Below are 19419 nucleotides of genomic sequence, written 5' to 3'. Positions count from 1 at the left end.
CTGCAGGCTGTCCGGTGCAGCTGCTTGGGGCCAAGAATCATTGTTTCTGTGCTGGTTGGTGGATCTGGAATGCTGTTTGAGGCAGCTCTGATGGCTCTGGTGACTGCAACGTGACAACATTCAGTGGTACAGCCGGATGCGGTTCGAGGACTCAACTGTATCGAAAATGTCCTTAAAAGATGGATGTTGGATGATGCTTGTGGGGCACTCCTCCTGGCTTCTTCGTTGGGCTAGTGTCCTTTCAAGGTGGATGGCCCAAAGCTTAGGAGAGTGATTGCAGGCAATGACATTGTCCTTTGTCCACAGACTCTCAGGCACTTGCAACCTCGGAAGGAACCTTGCTGGCAGAATCTACCTAGAAGGGCACGTTGTGTGCTGGCTGGGTACTGGTTCTGGAGCTGCTGGACAGGTCCTCTGAGTCTGGTATCTGCCTCTGTTCCCTGGGAGATGTTTAGGAGAGAGATCTTGCTTCCCTCTTGGCGCTCCTGGCCTTCCTTCACTTGTAGAAGATGTAAGTAGACTGTACATTCACCTTGCATCCAAACTTAGTTCTTCTTCACACTCCTTTCGAAGTCTACAGATGATCTGCTAAATGAGGGGTTCAGTCCTTTTTTAAAGCCAAATGGGCCCCAGTGATTGGTGCAGTTTAGGCCCACCTTAATGAACCAATCCTGGTTCCCCACCAACAATCTTCTGTTATGCATGAGGTCAGGACCAGAGTGCTCTGCAACAGGACAGACAAGGGGGTGACAACATATACCTAAGTCCCACCCATCTCCATTTCTGTTGTAGATCAGAGTTCCTCTCTGGTTAACTGAGCCCTCTGTGACTCTTGATTAAAGAGCAGGGTTCCCTTGAAGTTTGTGCTGGGAGCAGACTTCCTGTCTCCCCCAATCCACATACTTTTCTTATCTGAAAGGGGTCTGCCCTGCAGGGATTTGCCTACGGTAAATAGTCGACCCAAACATGCATTTCACTGCCTTTCATACATAGGAGTAGGAACTAGCTTCAAGTTGACACATTGCATACCAAAGGGGTGTTAGCACCACCTTTCCTGTTGTCTATTCCGGCAACCAAGCCACTTCAGGCTTGCTTTAATTATCTCTCAGTATGCGCTGCCACCAGCCGGAGGACAAAGGAAAGCAGATCCACGGGGCCTTTGATATTTACATTAGGTTGCCCATGCTGGAGGAAGGTGTGACTTCTTCCTCCATGAGATGCTTTGATGTACCCTGACCTGTCACATTGCAGCTGAATGTGTTAGGGGAAGATGGCGTTGTAGGCTGTGTCTTCCCAGAGTACATGTAACTATGTGTTTTTTACAGGAAGCAGATGTACTTTGTGGAATGGCTTCACACAGTCCTCAGAGGTTTATCTCCCATCATTCATTGTCATTTATCAAAAAATCAAAAAGCCCAGGTGAGCGCACTCTTCTCATACTGATGCTTGAATTCCTGACACCTTTTCGGCATCCTTCCGCTACATGACTCAGGAGGCCTACAGAGGTCACTCACATGTATACGACAGCAGAGGACAGTGCCGCCGATGACCACAGGACAGAGCTCTGACACCGAAACAGGCCTGAACTGGCCATGGACTCGGGCCCCCACTTGTGACCGAACTGGGAGGCCAGCTGGCGAGGTTTGTCAGCATGTGGAAGACCATTGCCACTGACAGATGGGTGCTGGATGCTCTTGAACAAGGACACACCTTGGAGTTCCTATGCAGGTGTTCTCATATTCCCCCGGTGGCTTGACAAGAAAAACATGTGGTGCAGCTGCTGCAGGAGGTGCACACCATGTTGAAGAAGGAAGGGGGCAATAGTGCCCGTCCCCCAGTGCCTCTGGGGCTCCGGAGTGTACTCCAGATACTTTCTGGTCCGATAGAAGTCAGGAGGGTGGAGGCCGATCCTGGACTTGAGACGCCTCAATAAGTACTACAAGTCCCAGAAATTCAGGATCATCACATTGCAGCATGTGCTTGGACAACTGGAGGAAGGTGAATTACTGGCATCTATGGATCTGGAGGATGCCTACTTCCACATCCCCATCCACCAGAAGGATTGCAAGTTCCTTCAGTTGGTGATCCAGGGGCAACACTATAAGTTCAAGGTGCACCCCTTCAGCCTGAAATCGCTGCAAGGGTCTTTACAAAGTACTTGGCTCTGGTGGCGGCGCATCTTCATCTGGAGGGCATCAACATCTACCCTTACCTGGACAATTGGCGTGGTCAATCCTGCTCCCACGCTCTGGTGAGCCAGCACACAGCAAGGACCTTGCGTCTTCTGGCACATCTCTATGCTCCATAAATTATTATAAGTCCTGCTTGGAGCCATCGCAGAATGCTATGTTTTCTGGGAGCTCGACTCAACACAGTAACCTGTCTGGTGTCTCCCTCAGAAGAGAGGATGATAGCCATCCTAGGGAAGGTGCAGCACCTGGCGTCAGCACAGATGGCTACTGTGTGAGCCGTAAAGTTGCTGCTGGGCATGTTGTCCTGCATCAACCTCATCCCCCTTTGAGGACTACAGTTGAGGCCTCTTCAGGAGTTTCTGGATGCGGGGTACCTACAAGTCTCAGAATCCTAGATGGACAAAATCGCCCTCAACGAGGAGTCCCGATGAGCAAAACAGTGGTGGGGAATGCACTCTCATCTCATGCAAGGGGCCCCATTCCAAGTCCCTCCTTATATAGAGATAGTCACCACGGATGCTTCTCTGGAAGGTTGGGGAGCTCACACCAGACAGTTGCACACCAGAGGCCTCTCCCTGCCAGAAGAACAGACCCTTCACATTAATGTGCTGCAGCTTCGGGCTGTCTTCTGGGCCCTCAAGTCCTTCCTGCCATTGTTGAGGGGCAAGTGGTGAAGATCTTCACGGACAACAGCACCACCATGTTCTACATCTGGAAGCAGGGTGGGACGTACTCTCTGGCGATCTCCTGAGAGGCCCAGGATCTGTGGCACTGGGCCATTCGACAGAACATGTTTTTGTCCCTTTTTACCTGGCAGGCCCCAAGAACACCATCACAGACTTGCTCAGCTATGTTCTTGCCATGTTTGGGAGCTTCGCCAGGGTCAAGTGGATCTTCTATTCCATGAATGGGGTCAACCCCAGATCAACTTTTTCGCGAAGCAAACAAATTCCAAGTGTCAGAAGTTCGCCAGCAGGTTCCCTCAGCCAAGAGAAGGGGGATGCATTCTTGCTCATGTGGGAGTGGCTTTTCTATATGCTTTTCCTCCATTCCCACTCCTGCTACGAGTAATCAACACACTCAGGCAACGTCACTGCAGGATGAGGCTCATCACTCTGGCGTGGCCGTGACAAATCTGGTATGCAGACCTGGTACCTCTGTCGGCGGCTCAGTCCATCAGGTTGCCACTTCTTCCCAATCTTATCTCCAGAGAGCTGGGGCGATTCTGCACCACAACCCAGCATCGCTGAACCTCAGGGCCTGGCTCTTGCAGCCCTAGAAGTTGGACATTATTATTTACATGCAGAGTGTAAGGGCATCCTGGTCAAGGCCAGGGCCTCTTCAATGTTGATATGCTATGGCCATGAGTGGAAGCGTTTCTCTGTGTGGGGCTGGGCTCAGAAGATTACCCTTCTGCGTGTTACAGCCTAGCAGCTACTACCATACCTGCTTTTCTTGGCCAAGGTTGGACTGGCACACGCCTCCATCAAGGTGCACCTGGCTGCCATATCCCTTTACACCAGGACACCGGGTAGGCCTTCCATATGGTCACTCAGACTTTTCAAGAAGTTCCTCAAAGGCCTCTTCAGGACTCCTGCCCCAGCGTGGGAACTCAATGTGGACTTGCCTAAACTCATGGGGCGCCCTTTCATCCGCTGCATTAAGCCACGCTCAAGTTTCTTTCATGGAAGACGGTATTCCTCATGGTGATCACCTCGGTCAGGTGAGTAGGGGAGATCCAGGCCCTGTCTTGCAAGTGGCCGTAATTGTCCTTCCACACATCAAGGGTGGTACTGCCGAAGGTGCTGTTGGAGTTCCACCTCAACAAGCCTTTGGTGTTGCCTGCATTCTTCCTGAATCCAGCATTGCCAACAGAGAGGGCCTTGCATACGCTGGACGTTGCTCGTGCCTCGAGGTTCTACACGGCATGCATGAAGGGGTTTCGGAGAACTTCTCAATTGTTGGTCAGTTTTGGACCTATAAATCATAGGAGTTCTTCTGTTTTTTCAGGGTAACCTTCCAAAAGCAATTGTTCTCTGGCTTTAAAAGCTGGGAGTTGAAGTATCGGGTCACAGCTTTGGTTTCACATTACCACATGAGTAGAGGCTGCGCTAACATTGACCGGCTACGTGGAACTTCAACTGAAGGACCTCGAATCCCAGAACACCTCATAACGATACGTGTGCTGCTTCAGCGCCAGCGCTTCATTAGCCAAGCCGGTCTTGCGCCGGTCCGGCCAGCCTCTGCAAAAGTCTGGGTTGTCTTTTAAGCCCATTGAAGGTTGTTTGTTGAGTTACTAGGCAACACCTTGCATGTGCCTGGATATTAAACAGTGCATTGAAAGAAGTTTACTGCTACGTGTGAATGTTATTTGAGATCTTAGTTATCTTATTGTGAATCTGTTTACTACTATCTCACAGCCTTGAATTCAGCATTCATATATATACTCACATGCGCTGTGAACCATTTAAAGCAGTGTGTTGATTTAATCTGTGTGTTTAGACTTACATTAGCAGGCAACTGGAGTTCTTGTGTTTTCATGCTAACATTCCAAAAGCAATTGTTCACTGACTTTAAACGCTGGGAGTTGAGGTGTTGGGTCACAGCTTTGCTTTCCTGTTACCACGTTAGCAGAGGCTGCACTAACATTGCACTCGCTACGTGGAACTTCAACTGAAGGACTTCAAGTACCAGAACACCCGGCCTTCTTATAACAATACGTCAGGTGCATCAGCGCTGGCGCTTTGTTAGCCAAGCCGGTCATGCGCTGGTCTTCGCCGTCCGCATCGTTCCAAGGCTACGGGCCCTGGACTTTTTCAGAGAGAAATTCCTGTGGCAGAACACTTACTCACTCTTGTGAGAATGGGGGAAAAGCTCACAGATAACTTGGGGCATGACCTTGTCTACCACGCTTGCATGGAGAAAATTGCAGTACGAGCGTTGGAAGAAAATAAATCCAAAACCCAGAACAATGTTTACAGTTTATCAATCCGAGAACAACAACACTTGCTACACCCATATAAGACGCATGGGCGGCCTCAGAAGAACCATAAAAAAAATACTGATACACCCAGTAAGAGCAGATCGGCAAATGAGGACAATACCTTGAGACAACTTAAAGTATGCCTGTTAAACACACACTCACTAAACAAACATACACAGGATGTGCATGACCTAAAAGAGGAAGATGTAGACATTGCTCTTATCACAGAAACATGGCGCAGGAACCCATAGGGCCCACGTGCACAATTGCGGTCCCAGACGGACATGTTATCCATTACAAAAACAGAGAGACAGGAATAACAAGTACTGGATGTGAAATATTACATCTTAAGCACACCCCTACAGAAAACAGCTGCATTAATATCATCATATTGTTATATAGACCTCCATTCCTTATATCAGATTTCAAAAACGACATTATCCAGCAGTTATATATCCCGAAGGGCACCAACACCACGACTCTAGTACTCGGGGACTTCAATAGTTGGCATGGTAATTCGAAAGATAAAGAGGCCACCAACCTTGAGAAAGCTTTAAAAAACATAGACTTCAGGGTCATGAATACGGATCCCACAATGGAAAATGGAAATCAACTGGATTGTATTATCACCCACAATCTACAAACCAGTGAATATGAAACCAAGCCATGTATTTGGTCTGACCACTTTAAAGTGACCTTCACACTGCATATTAAGGTCCCCCATCAGGAAAACAAGGGGAATGATCCAAAGAAGATTTGTAGCAGGAACAACAAAAAAATAGTGCCTGCACATTTGGAACAATGTATATAGAATGTACTGAAGGATTCCAAAGAGGAAGACACATGTGACAAACTTATCGCAAATGTCCTACTTCATGCAAAAGAATTGGTGGATCAGAAAGCTCCACTAAAAACCAAGTTAGTTAGACCAAATAAAAACCATCAGAAATGGTTCAACTGTACCTTAACTGAGCTAAAAAAAGAAAAAAGGAAAAGAAAGGATAGATGGCAGAAGAAACCATCACTGTGCAACGAGGACAGTTGGAAAGAAAGTGAGAAAACCTATAGAAAAGGCACCAGTGAAGCAAAAAATAATTATTTTAATGAACAAATTAAGTCAGCCGAAAACCTGGCCAGCAGAATGCAGGAAGACTCTGACAAAGTTCAAACAGCTTTCACAAGTAAAATTGAAAAAGCCAGGGACAAGATAAAAGAAGCCCAAAAACCATCATTAGACCAGGCAAATGCACTCACAGAGAAATATATAATGTCATATTGTCTTAATATGGCTTCATGTTACAGTAAAAACATATTTCCACACTGGCTGCACTAATGCAGGCCAGTACTGTGGGGCCCCTAATACAATTTATCATGTTAGTTTACCCATCCTGACAGTAATAAAATGCCAGGCTAAAGAAATAAAATCTGTTTAGACAGTATACCAATGTATCCCCCACACATCAGACCACTTATATTGTCTTGGCCCATTTCTCCAGTAATATTAACTATATTACTTGAATAATGCACAAATACAAAGTGACTGACCTCCCAAAAACCATTCACTCTGTGATGACTGAGGAGTGCACTCTCTCACTCGTATGTTATCATCACACACAGACACACACACACAGAACCACGTCCAAACATGCACACAGGGACAATATTCTCATACACAAAGACACTCACACATAAATACATTCACACATTACAACACTCACATGCCCTCTCTCTCACCCCCTCCCTTTTAAACATACATTCAATATTTCTCTTATCTTCAGCCAGCATTGATGAAATCTTCTCCACGGAGGCACACGCTCATGAGGTAAGAAGCCTCCCCCTTCTTCTTCGTGACAGACATAGAGACAGAGAGGGGTGAAGAGGTGTTTGTTTCCATGCATAGACTGAATTCCCAGTACGAACGCAGGGAAAAAAAACATGCAAGGTCTCCCTAATGTCTTTCATAGGGCTGCACATAAAACAATAGAAGGCGCTCCAGCCCTGGCCCATGTACAAACCTCTGAAAGACAATAGGAAGTGGGAACACTACCGCATTTGCAAAGAATCTTTAAAAAATATAGAATCTTTCCAAATGCAAAGTCTATATTTGCATTAAGAAATGCAAATACATTATATTTATTTTAGTTTATATCTATGCAATGATACATTAAGAGGGGCAGTGCCTTAGTGTCCACAATGGTGGGCCTCCCCTGAGCAGAGACGTTATTTTTATTGAACACACTGTAATAAACAGTTTTCCAAGCATTCACCAGAGCTGCATGAATAGCTCTTCTTCCATTTCTATGAGTCCCAGTGAATTTGTGAAGACATATTTTCCTACTTCTTCCCCCAGCTGCCTTGGTTCTCTTGGAATCCTCTGATCCTGCCTCCTGTTGCCTGGAGTTTCCTTGGAATTCCTCTGCTTTCTTGTTTGGATCCTGCCTTTGCAATTTGTCTGCCGCTTCCTGGAGGATTTTTCCCCTGCCTAGGATTTTCCCTCATTAGGGAACAGCCATTGAGGGTCACTTTGGGCTCTGCTTGTTACTACATTCAGAGAGCATAGTGGCTTCTGACAGGGTTCGAATGTACCTGTACACCGCTCATCACACTCAAAGAAGCAAGGTAAGGCCGACCTCTGATACTGTGTGCCAAACAACCCCAGAAGAGACAAAAAAGCTGAAGGGCAATCCACAGGTCCACTGTACAACAAACACGACGTAAACAGTGCTGCACACACACAGTGAAGTGTGCCGCAAGAGCATGTTTACAGAACCATATACTGACAATGTGAAGCTGGAACATGATATTTATTCATTAAACAGGTACAGTAAACCAACAAAGAGATCACTGTATGTCCTTCTTAGCGGAACCCTTACTTCAGACCTTACAGCATTGTCACTATCAGCATATAACTGCTAAAGCGAGATACATACATTCTGGTCTATTGCCATTTCTTAACCCCACTGCACACTACTGAGGATCTCCATGCCCTCTCGTCGTCTGTCTCTCTCTCCCTCTCTATCTCATGCACACACACACATGCATCCATGCCTTTCATTTTATCCTTCTTAAAAGGATGAATGGACGTATCAGTCAACTGAAGACTCAACCATTTGACTATCATGTTACTCATAGATTCCACCAGAGAGCATTTAGATATGTCACCACTTAAGTTAATCTTTTAAAAAAGAACCTTTGATTTGCTTCTGTTTATTTTTCTGCTTCCTGGTTGTCCGTTATATACGTTATGTTCTCTTCCAGAAAATCAAAGTGCGAATTTAAAGACCCGTCTTTGTCTGGCGCATTCCATTGTTCTTGTGCCTTCCTAAACCTGTTCTAATTCCTTTTGTTGAAATGCACACTAATATGTGTATTTGTAAGATCCGACCTCATAGGGACTGCCCGTGATCACAGGGCCTGCACGACGTCTCAATGAAGTAAGACGCGGACACACCAGGATCGTGAACACACTTCTTTATTCGCCTGCTGGCATCCAACTCACCACCTCCCCTTTCCTGTTGTCACTTAGCTTACCGCCCCTATCCCGAAGTCCCGCCCCACCCACAAAATACATTAACAAAACTCCCTGAGGCTACAGTATGCAAATTGTTGGGCAACAGGTCTGACGGGAGAAGCACATAAGCTGCTTCAGTGATCCCTATGAAGAGAAACATTGGAGCATAGGGATGATTTTTTCTCGAGGGTTCTTACACACACCCTTCCCATGAAAATTGAGCTCAACCAAAAAAAGAACAGGTTAAAAGGTATGTGCTATGCGTTCTATTTCAATTTAACTGATTTTTTAAAATAAAAAAAAATCATATAATAGTTACAATTAAGTCCGTAGCCATTGTTCCTGCGAAATAACAATGATCAGGGAATAGAAAAGGTTACATTTATAAGGACAACTTTCTTAAAATGTCTACAAATATGTTTCCAATATTTTGATATGCTAGTAAACCGTTCTATAAAATGTATACTTTTATGAGATGTTTTAAGAAATGAACATTGCGTCATTAATGTTTAGAATTGTTCGTAAACAGTTTTTTATTCGTTTTAGGTGTCTCAGGCAAATTACACGCCTTTTACGCTACATATAAAATTAATTTGACAAAATTACAAAAAAATCTGTTTTACATTTTCCACATATAATACAAATCCATAACATATAGCAACATGTCATTACATCACACACAAATAAACTACATAACCACATAATACCTACTTCATATCTAGGTAATTGGCAGTGTCAACAATTCAGTTTCCAAAGATAATACACCGCTCCTGTAATAACTTATGAATTTGCAGAGTAGATTGTTGCCCAAAATTGCGTTGATTTCAAATTTTCCAGTCTTTGATAAATGGAAACATATCTTCGTTGATATTCAGTGATAAGGCTGGAACAGGCAGTCAATGTACTAATTAAGCAATATGCCCCCAGCCGCGGGGGCCTTACCGAATCAGGTAATGCCCCGGGGCCCTTGCTTTGCTCCGGCCTTTACCTATGGGCTCCGGGACATTACCTGACTCAGTAATGCCCCAGCGGCTCGGGGCATATTGCTTAATTAGTAACCCGGCCCGCAAGACCAGGGTACTAATAGCATTCTTTTCTGTTCCGAAGCACTGCAGTGTTTCGGAACAGAAAAGAAAAAAAAGAAATGTCCAAGGAAATGGCCACCGGGAAAGGGAAAACTGAGTCTGTTTTCCCTTTCCATGGCAGCCTTCGGGAGAGGACGCGCTGGGAACAGAAGTGTTCCCAGCGTGTTCACTCCCGAAAAAAGAAGAAATCAGAAGATAAGTGGAATTGGGAGGGTGGTGAGGGCAGAGAGGGCAGGTTGAGGGGAGAGAAAAAAAAACTAAAAAACATATCTGAATCCCCGGCGGGGGAGCATGGCAGCCTCTCAGTTGGCTGAGGGGCTGCCACGCCCCCCGCCAGGAACAAGGGCGTTGAATCCCGTCCGAGGGATTCCCAGCCTGGTAATGCCCCGGTGAGAGCCAATCAGAATGTTTCTTACATTCTGGTTGACTCTCGCCGGGTACTAACGACTATTAAAAGTTAGAATTAGTAACAGCGTGTTAATGGTTAAAGTGTTACTGCAAAAGGTTCTGGAACATTGTGAAGACATTAGGAAAAGTTGTACAATTAGTAACAGTATGATATGTAAATAAATGTAACTGGCACTGGAGCAATTATGAACTTCAGAAGACAGGATTACTATATATTTTAATTTTCTAATATTTTCATGTTTCCTGAAATAGTGGAATATATTTACACTATTTTGTGGTTTCTTAAATGTTGAATTTCGTGGTTAAAATATTTAAATACATATTGCAGAATGTGAAATGTTTTTAAATTTCAAAAAGTTTAAATTTCACCAGTGAATACTTCCAAATTTATTTAGATGGAGTAGGTTGTTGACATATTCTACACATGCTATTAAAGTTTTAAACACTGATCTTTGTTTAAACATTCACAAACCAATGTGGAAGAATATTAAAGCAAGTTGCAATTGTTATCTTATTTTATTTGGAAAACGTTGCACAATTTACATTGATTCCACTTTGACTAAATACAAAGTGGTAGTTTCTCTATGATTACCCGAACCTTTGCCGACGCACAATTCCCCTTGTAGCCTTCTCTGGCATGAATCATGAAGTGTGTCACCCCAGGATTACTGGCTGGGCTGGACTTTCGGTGTTAGTGTCATTTGATTATCAGTGTAGGTTTGGGATCATTGTGGGTGTCAGGGTCAGGGGCAACAGGGAGACACGGTGTTATTATTTAGTTAGAGGGTTTTGGTGCTGACGTGTTCAAAATGTAGGCAAAAGTGTGATAAACTCAAATAAATTGGACCAAAATGAGTCTATCTGTCAAGACATCTCCCTCGGTTCAAATTCAGCGACGACTATCTTCTGAAGCTGATCAGCGCTTAATTTGTGGGGGTGTTTGGCAGGGCTCAGCCCTGGCTCTTATGTTTGAGCCCTGGCACTTATTGTCTCAGACTCACTTTAATAATGAAGTGGTGACAGTCAGTGCATCCATAAACCACAATTAGCTGGTGCGAGCTGTGGTGTAACCCCAAATATGTAGACAAGGGGAGGAGCTATGGGTGGTGGTAGCAGTGGTTGGGAACCGGCCACCCGCAGTGTCAAAGGAGTGCCTGAAAATATTTGGCCCTGGCACTTTTTCACAAATTAAGCGCTGGCTATAATTGACTGTCTCAAATTAGAAGCAGAGCAGCAAAGCAAACTAATTGCTTTGTTTTTTGCTTTTTTCAATATCACAATAGGGTAGGATGGCAGTGCATGCTCACCGGAAGTGGTAGATCACTCTCGCACTTTCCCATAACTCACGCAAGTATGAATGTCTAAACCGGAAATAGAAGCTGAGCGCATATCAAGCACTTCATCTTTGCAGCATGAAGTTGAAGCCGGGATAGTGCAGCCAAAGAACAGCTGCCAACACAAGAGAGCAGACTGCCGCCCCCTGGGAGGTCTGGAGGCAAAGAGGACAAACATCAAAAGGGGCGGGAGTTGGAAGCTCTGCACAAGTTTGCTCAATGATAATAAGTCCAGCATTTGGAAAGCTATTTAGTACTTTGAAACAATTTCCCAAATTACCTCCAAGGATTAATCATTTTTTTTTTCTGTGCTACTTGCAAATTGTCTTTCATTATGATGTGCGGAACGGCGGCGATTTAATCTCCAATCTGACTTGCTGATGGAGAGGACAATATTAATCAGTGCGAATTGCAGTGAATGCGTCATTTGTACAGTGAAATATACATTTTGGGACATTGAATAATGCTGCCCTTGTTTACCGGCAGATAACATATTGCATTGTCCTTTATTTTAGGGCAATTGAATTTGACTGCAAATCAGTGACCCACCTTCAGTATTCATGAGCACTGGAAATGTTTTTGCCCTCATAATATAAACTGTGATAAACCTATCATTTTAATGTTCTCCTTCTGACAGTGCTTTGGTCTGCTGGGAATAAATGGGGCTGGCAAGACAACAACCTTCAAAATGCTGACCGGGGACATTTCCGTTTCTGGCGGGGACGCGGTCATCAACGGATACAGGTACGAAACCTCTATGGGGCACGCTCAATTCAAGGGGAGAAAACGAATTTTAATGAAGCGGGCGACTCTTTTTTTGTCAATTGCATGTCAGTGGTGGGGAGGGTGCGGCTTCCAAATTATAGCAGTCAATCTGTATTATCTTTAAGAGAGGTGAGTCCAAACCATCAGGGCTAGAATGACTCTGGGTTACTCCTGGAGACAGGATATTCCATTCACAAACAAGTTACCAGTAGTAACTCACTCACTTATGGCCTACTGTTGTCTTCCCAGGAGTAAGCCAGCAGTAAGCCAGATTTACTCCTAGTAACTTATTTGTGAATCATGTAGCCTCCATCCAGGACTAAGTAAAGAGTAAGTCAGAGCTACTACAGGTAACTACTTTGTGAATCACCACCCTGTAGCCTACTGAGGCAAGGATGCCATGATCTTTGAGCAATCCCCTTCATTTCTTCATCCAATCACATCTCAGAATCGTGCAGTGCATCTCAGAGTAGCACAGTGAAATGTGTCCCACCTCTTCTTGTGGCATTCAAATTATTGCCATTCAATTCATTCAACATTTCCCCAATTAACCCCCTTAAGTGCCAAGGACGAGTATGTTCGTCCTTTTTGCATAGACTTGCATAATAGCCTGGCAGTTAAGTGTCAGCACTTGTTATGTGTGGGAAGCTTTAATGCCCCTTCAGAATTTCAGAATGACACGGCAATGGTCCTGAATGGAAAAGCCGTTGATCTGCATGTATCTCCATGAATAAGTGAAGGGGTCAAGTGGGGCTCTCTGTGGAAGGTGGAATCCCAGTTTTTTCCAACTGTCTTAAAATAATTTCTAGGCCTGCGGCCTTTGCATTTTGCCAGTGAACGTTGTCTCTTTTTCAACTACCCTTGTGCCGAGCCTCTTGTTTGTGTCACTGATTGTTTTGCCGTGGTGGTGCCATCAGGGTCGGCGATAAAACATTATTTTATTTATTTGCATTTGTAGAGCGCACTTGCAGCCCCTAGGCATCTAGGCGCTGTTACAGGAATATGTAAGAACTTTTGATTAAGGTTACAGGCGACCAGAAGTCTCTTGGTTACAGAAAGCATAGAACGTGTGCGATACAGCGAAGAGCATGAGCCACTGGTAACATTTCTTTTGCCTTTTTTAAAAAAGGGGACCTGTGAACATCTCCTTCATTGACTTCAATTTCGAAACACATTTTTTGAAAAACAAAAATCAAATCATAATTAAAAAAATTGGCAGAGAATCGAGGTCATCGTTGTCAATTGAAGAGCACGTTTTTGTTTCTGGTGAGGAAGCATAGCCGCGCTTTGTCAAGGAGCCCCTGTGAATAATGCATGGCACACATGTCCTCAACAAAGGCTAGAAATGCAAATGCGTTCTCTTCTAATCCCTCATCGGTGCCACCAGCGTCTGAAGATCCGACGCTTCTGAAGCAGAACACAGCGCCTCCTGCCACTTTGATCTCAGGAGGTGGCGCATATAAAACCAAAGCGGAGGCGAGCTCTATGGAAAACGATGAAGGACAAAGAGGCCAAGTGTGGGGGTTCAGCCTGCCATCGATGAGAGCCTGTGTTGGCGCTCCTATGAATTTACCAAGCTTGGAACAATATGTCTGCCTGCCCTCTCCCATGTGATGATCAGGAGCTTGCTAGTGTAGTGTCAGCGGGACTTCCCTTGCTCTATGTTACGCATTTCCCTGGGAAACATGCATGTTCTCATTACCGACTGATAGTACGATTGTGCCCGTGCATTTTAAGGTCTGTTTGAGTTCAAAAACGTACACATGTAAGAGCAGCCCCCAAAGGGAATCCACGCTATCGGTTGCGTGAGAGGAATTCTAAATCCGGGAAGTTCATGTTTACTGTTAATCCCTTGCGCATGAGATGGCAAGACCCCCATCCCCACTGCATTTATCTTGACTAAGTTCTAGGACGTGGGATTGGTACTTAACCATCCCAGTTTGAGGATTGCCTTCAGGCAAGCGTTTTCCATGCTGTGTATGGACATGCATCGCCCCTTCGAGGATCAAAAGATCTGGGGCCAGATTGCGGAAAATATGCACCGGTGCAAGGGCAAAGTTTCCACTGTATTAGCACTAGGGCAAAGTTTGCCCTATTTTTAAAAACACTAGGACACATTAAAAACCATTGCACTCGGCAAGTGCAGTTTGGCTTATTAAAAGCACCAGGGAAAACATTGCCCTAGTGCCAAAAAGATGTATTTTCACTCCATGTTTGCACCAGGGCAAAGTGTGCCCTAGTGCTAATACTATTCCGTATTAGCACTAGGGCAAACTTTGCCCTGATGCAAAAATGCATCCAAAATTTGCCTTTTTACCACTAGGGCCTTAGCCCTGGTGCTTTTAATATGCCAAACTGCACTTGTGGAGGTGTAATGGTTTATTAATGTATCCCAGTTTTTAAAAAAAATAGGGCAAACTTTGCCCTAATGCTAATACCGTGCACACTTTGCACTTGCACCGGTGCAACATTCTGTAATCTGGCCCCTGCTGCCCACAAACAGGAGTGCATCCTACTGAAAAGCATTGCTTGTCAGGTCTCTGCACCACTAGCAAGGGCGCCGTCAGAGTTTATTGAAATGACTATCACCCTTGGTAAGCTAGTAACACGATTTTCAGACTGACAGGGGGGCAGTGAAATCCAGACATCTGTGGGCATGCCACCTGGTCACATGTTCTGTTTGTATTAGACCCAGTCAGACCAACAGCTTCAATTCCAGGAAGAAAGATGGAGATCCTCCTCTCCATATGCAGACCATTTCCCGTCTGAGGCATACATACGCAGAGGCAACCGATGCCACGCGTTTCAGAGAAAAAACATATTTGTGTGATTCCTTAGAGGAAAATGTGAACGAAGTTCTGAGAATCACATAGTTGGGGCATCACATGGATAGACAAATCTGGATAAGGATTACTCTATGGTACAATGTTGGCATGTGCACTTGCATCGAGACCCTGAAGTGTAATGAGCGAGCCCCTCACTAGGAGGGCCACTGTAGTGATCACTGTGTCTACGCAGTGGTTGAAGTGTACGAAAAGAAGTAGTGGAACTATGTTCCCTACTGGCCTGCACCACTCCTCACAAACTCCATCGCCGTGCCCCCTTCCATGCTCAATACAAACCCAAAAACACATGCACCTGCTGTTTAAGGTCGAATCGCATGGAGCAAGATCTGCAGAGCAGTATTTACCATCTGTGCCACAGAGTTCCAATATGATCACTAGTTATTTTCCACCAACTTACACCCAACCTAAGTCCATCCTGCCTGCACCCGATCTTTCAAGCTTTGTGGTAATGTGCAAAACCTGTTACAGGTTATATACTAATTACGTTGTATTTAACAGATTTAATCAATAATGGCATTAGGCATAACATGATTAATGTGTCAGCTCATAACAATTTAGCCATGGACTCAGCCATGATGAAGACTGTGGTCACTCGCCATCACCAAACACCATAGCTAGTGGTCAGTCACTGTTGCAAAATACTAATGTGCATGGTTAAAAGCCATGCCTAGTGGCTTGTCACTGTTTTAAAATCTATAGTGTGCAGCGTTGAAAGCTGTAGTCAGCGGCCATAGCTATAAGCTATAGCTAGTGCCCATGTATAGGTTCTATGTCATGTTTCTGCTTTCTGAAGGTCGCTCAATAAAAAAGACTGATTTATTTTGGTCGTTTTTTTGTGCAGCCCTCAGGAAGCAGGAAAACAACATCACCACATTTTCTTTTTCTTAAAAGGCTGTAGCCCCTGGCTAGTATTGTGTTGAAGACCATGGCTAGTGGCTGGTTACTGTCTATAATATACAGTTGGCACGGCTGAAGGCCATAGATAGGGGCTGGTTAGTGTTGTATAATACACAGTGGGCACGTCCGAAGAGGTCCATCGCTTATGGCATGTTAGTATTTTAAAATATACAGTGGACATGACCAAAAGATGTACAAACTGCTCTTAGTGAGGCCCATTTATATATTCAAATATATAGTCGAAGATTGTTGCTACTGACCAGTATTGTGCTAAAGCCCATGCTAGTGCCTGTTAGTGTACATAATATACAGTGTACACAACTGAACTCTGTAGCCACTGGTGAAGGCCAAAGTCTATGGTTGGTGGCCTGTTAGTGATTTAAAATATAACAGTGCACGTGGGTGAAGACTGCGGCCAGTGTCAATGACTTAAGGCCATGATTAGTACCCATTAATGTGTTAAAATATATTTGGCCATGCACACTGACCATGACTGAAGGCCATCCTTACTGCCGGTTACTGTTGTAATGTTATTAGTGATGTCATCGTTGTGGTCATAGGCTGCGCAACAGGGGACGCAAAGTTAAGGTGGCTTTAGCCGAATTTCAGGGGTTTGTTGCATTAAGTTCTCACCTTAACGTTCATGTAACTTTCCTTGAATAAACATATAAATAGTCATACAGACTGAGAAAAGTACAAGTTCAGTTCAGGAAAGATGCCCATCTCACCTCAGCTCGTTTCCCTTGAGATTCTGCTAGAGCTATGCCCAGTCATGCAGCAATGCACTTCTCTGTAGGTGTTCAAACCAGCCTACACTGCTGAGGTGTGACTTGCAGGCATTCCACAGCCCTGTGTCCTTGCATAGCAGCAACCAACTCCCCCAGTAGAATGCCTCAGAAGAAAGTAAAACACAAGGTCGGAGCAGGTAACACATCCCTGCACCCAATGACACGGTACCCTATGCCCCCCTGAGTGCCATGCAATAACTGCAAACAATGACTCACCAGCCTCCCATCTCCATGTCTCCCTCTGCACCCATGCAGCTCGACCTGCTCACCTCAGGCCAACTCACTGAAAAACACCTCACACAGTGACAGCATCCCTACCCACAACACGTCCTCTGTGTGCCTTCCTGACTGCCATGCAACAACTGCAAGCAACAACTCTACAGCCACACATCTCCATGTCTCCCTCCACACCCATGCAGCTGTACCTTCTCACCTCAGGCCAACACACTGAAAAACATCCCACACAGTGACAGCATCCCCACCCACAGCACCACCACTGTTTGCCCCCTAAGTGCCATGCAACAACTGCAAGCAATGACTCTCCAGCCTCCCATCTCTATGCCTCCCAACTCACCCATGCAGCTGGACCTGCTCGCCTCAGGCCAACACACATAAATACACCTACCACAAGTGAACATATCCCTGCCACCAATTTCACCATACGCTGTACTCCCCTGAGTGACATGAACTAACCTGCACAAAGTACACATCTGGCTCCCATCCAGAGCAACTATGGGTTGACCATTTGCCTGGCAGGCAGTGGACCTTGTTCATCCTGCTGGGGTCCTTTCCCTGCCTGGAGGGAAAAGCACAAATGTGCTCTGGCCAGAGCACCACTGCTGTACCCCTTCACTCATGACTCTTGTGCACCTGGATCGCATACAGGTCTGCTGTATCCTCTGCCCAGCTGGTCCTGATGTCCCTTGGCAGGGGGGTGCATGGAACATCCTGTGCAGGACAATTGGAATGCATTGCACTACCAGGTGGCTGGCCACACTCATGGCCAAAACTCCCCCTCTGTCACCCAGGGTACACGTAATAAAAGAAAGCTCACTCACCTCCTCAGGATTACTGTATACAGTGTGCAAGGGAGTTGTCTGTGCCCCACTTGGTTCTTGCTGCCCCACCTGTTTTTGTAGTGAAAACACTGTGCTGGCAGATGCTACCAAGATAACACATCCATGTGGTGTGCCCTAAACAGAAGACTTGTACCCCCTGAGTGATGCTATGTAGTTGGTTTTCTGTACACCACATTCCGTGCACATGCCACTGGAGGTGTATGTAGTGCTGGGCTCTTCCCTCCCCATGTGCTGTTACTGAGGTAATCCTGGTCAGTTGCTTCAACCTTGCTTAGAGAGATGGTCACATTCCGCGTCTACCCACATAGGCCAAACAGGGTGAGCAGCAATTCGGGTGGCTGGGCTTGATCCTGGCCCTGTTGGGGTGTTGCCCTAGAATAGTATGTGTTGCATTGTCAAGTGTGTGCTATCCTGATCTGCAACAAACACCACCTGTGGAGTGCATGCCTGATGGATGTGGTTGCAGGGCCTGTGCCCCACACCTGCTTCATGCTGGCAGCCGGGCAACACTACATACAGCCACATGTGTCACAACCACCTGCCCTTCTGCAGGTGGATGTGTGTTGGAGGTTCAGCCCACCACCACAACCAGGTGCATGCTGTGTGTGTGCCTGACCTGACCGCACAAGGAGTCAAACTGTGAGGCCAGGAGTCCTTGTAAACAATTAACTGCACTAGGTCCATTGATCCATTGACAGTGCTGATTGGGGTCTGAGCTTAGGGGGAAAAAGGCAATGTGGACCCTGTGACAGGCACAGTTGCAACCCAGTGAATCTCCCCTGGGACAATTGATGTCAAAGTGACACTCAGACTGCTGTAGCCTCAGGAAGCTGCAAGGTGAGATTGAAATGACGAAGACCAAGGTGTTATACAGATCACACGTACAAATTGCAGCTAACTGCATCTTTTCATTGATGCGTGAGCTGAGTGATACACCAACAAGAATCACAGACAACTTACATCCATCCAGATGTCAGACAGAACCGGCTGATGCAGTAGAGCTTGGGGGAGGCAGCGACAACCGTCCTGCCGACATGGCGAGATGGACCCATGTCCTTTTCAGTATCCACACTTGTCAGCCCAAAAAGACCATTATGGAACATAACAATCATATTCCCGGTGCACCGACCTCTAAGTCTGCTTGCTGGTCTCTGTGGCAGCACAAAGGCCCTTCACATGGTGACTGTGGCCAGGGGTGGGACAGGCATATTTGTATCTTGTGCAAGACCAACTGCCCCATCACAAGATACAATTAGGGCCAATTACAAGTGTGGCAACTGTAACATATGCATGAGGACCTGGACTCCCCATGGCTGCTGCCACAAGACTTTCCCCCCTTTGGTTCCCCATTAAAGGATGCACACTGAACACGTTCCATTCACAGGGAATCAAAAGAATCCTGAGACATCGATTCAAGTCACTTCTGAGTCTGCTGTCCTTTGTGGAAGTGCAACTAGAAACCCAAAGCACATGCATGGATGATCAAGGGGACATGCACACACACAGACATAAGGCCCAACTCACATCTCCA

At 45.7% G+C, this 19419-nt stretch overlaps 1 protein-coding gene across 2 annotated transcripts in view; it reads left to right on the top strand.

The window, feature by feature from the left end:
- Positions 1–19419, top strand: part of LOC138510440 (phospholipid-transporting ATPase ABCA1-like) — a 2356352-nt gene that overhangs the window by 2049843 nt on the left and 287090 nt on the right. For both annotated transcript variants that reach the window (XM_069626098.1, XM_069626099.1), the window contains exon 43: positions 12151–12257. In XM_069626098.1, the coding sequence (XP_069482199.1) occupies positions 12151–12257 (107 nt within the window). The remainder of the gene's footprint in view (positions 1–12150; positions 12258–19419) is intronic.

Source organism: Ambystoma mexicanum, chromosome 6p (genome assembly GCF_040938575.1).
Source record: "Ambystoma mexicanum isolate Mex_15411 chromosome 6p, UKY_AmexF1_1, whole genome shotgun sequence".
In the NCBI taxonomy this organism is placed as follows: Eukaryota; Metazoa; Chordata; class Amphibia; order Caudata; family Ambystomatidae; genus Ambystoma; species Ambystoma mexicanum.
The sequence above is the reverse complement of the archived record's forward strand: the minus strand, read 5'-3'. Positions and strand labels throughout refer to the sequence as shown.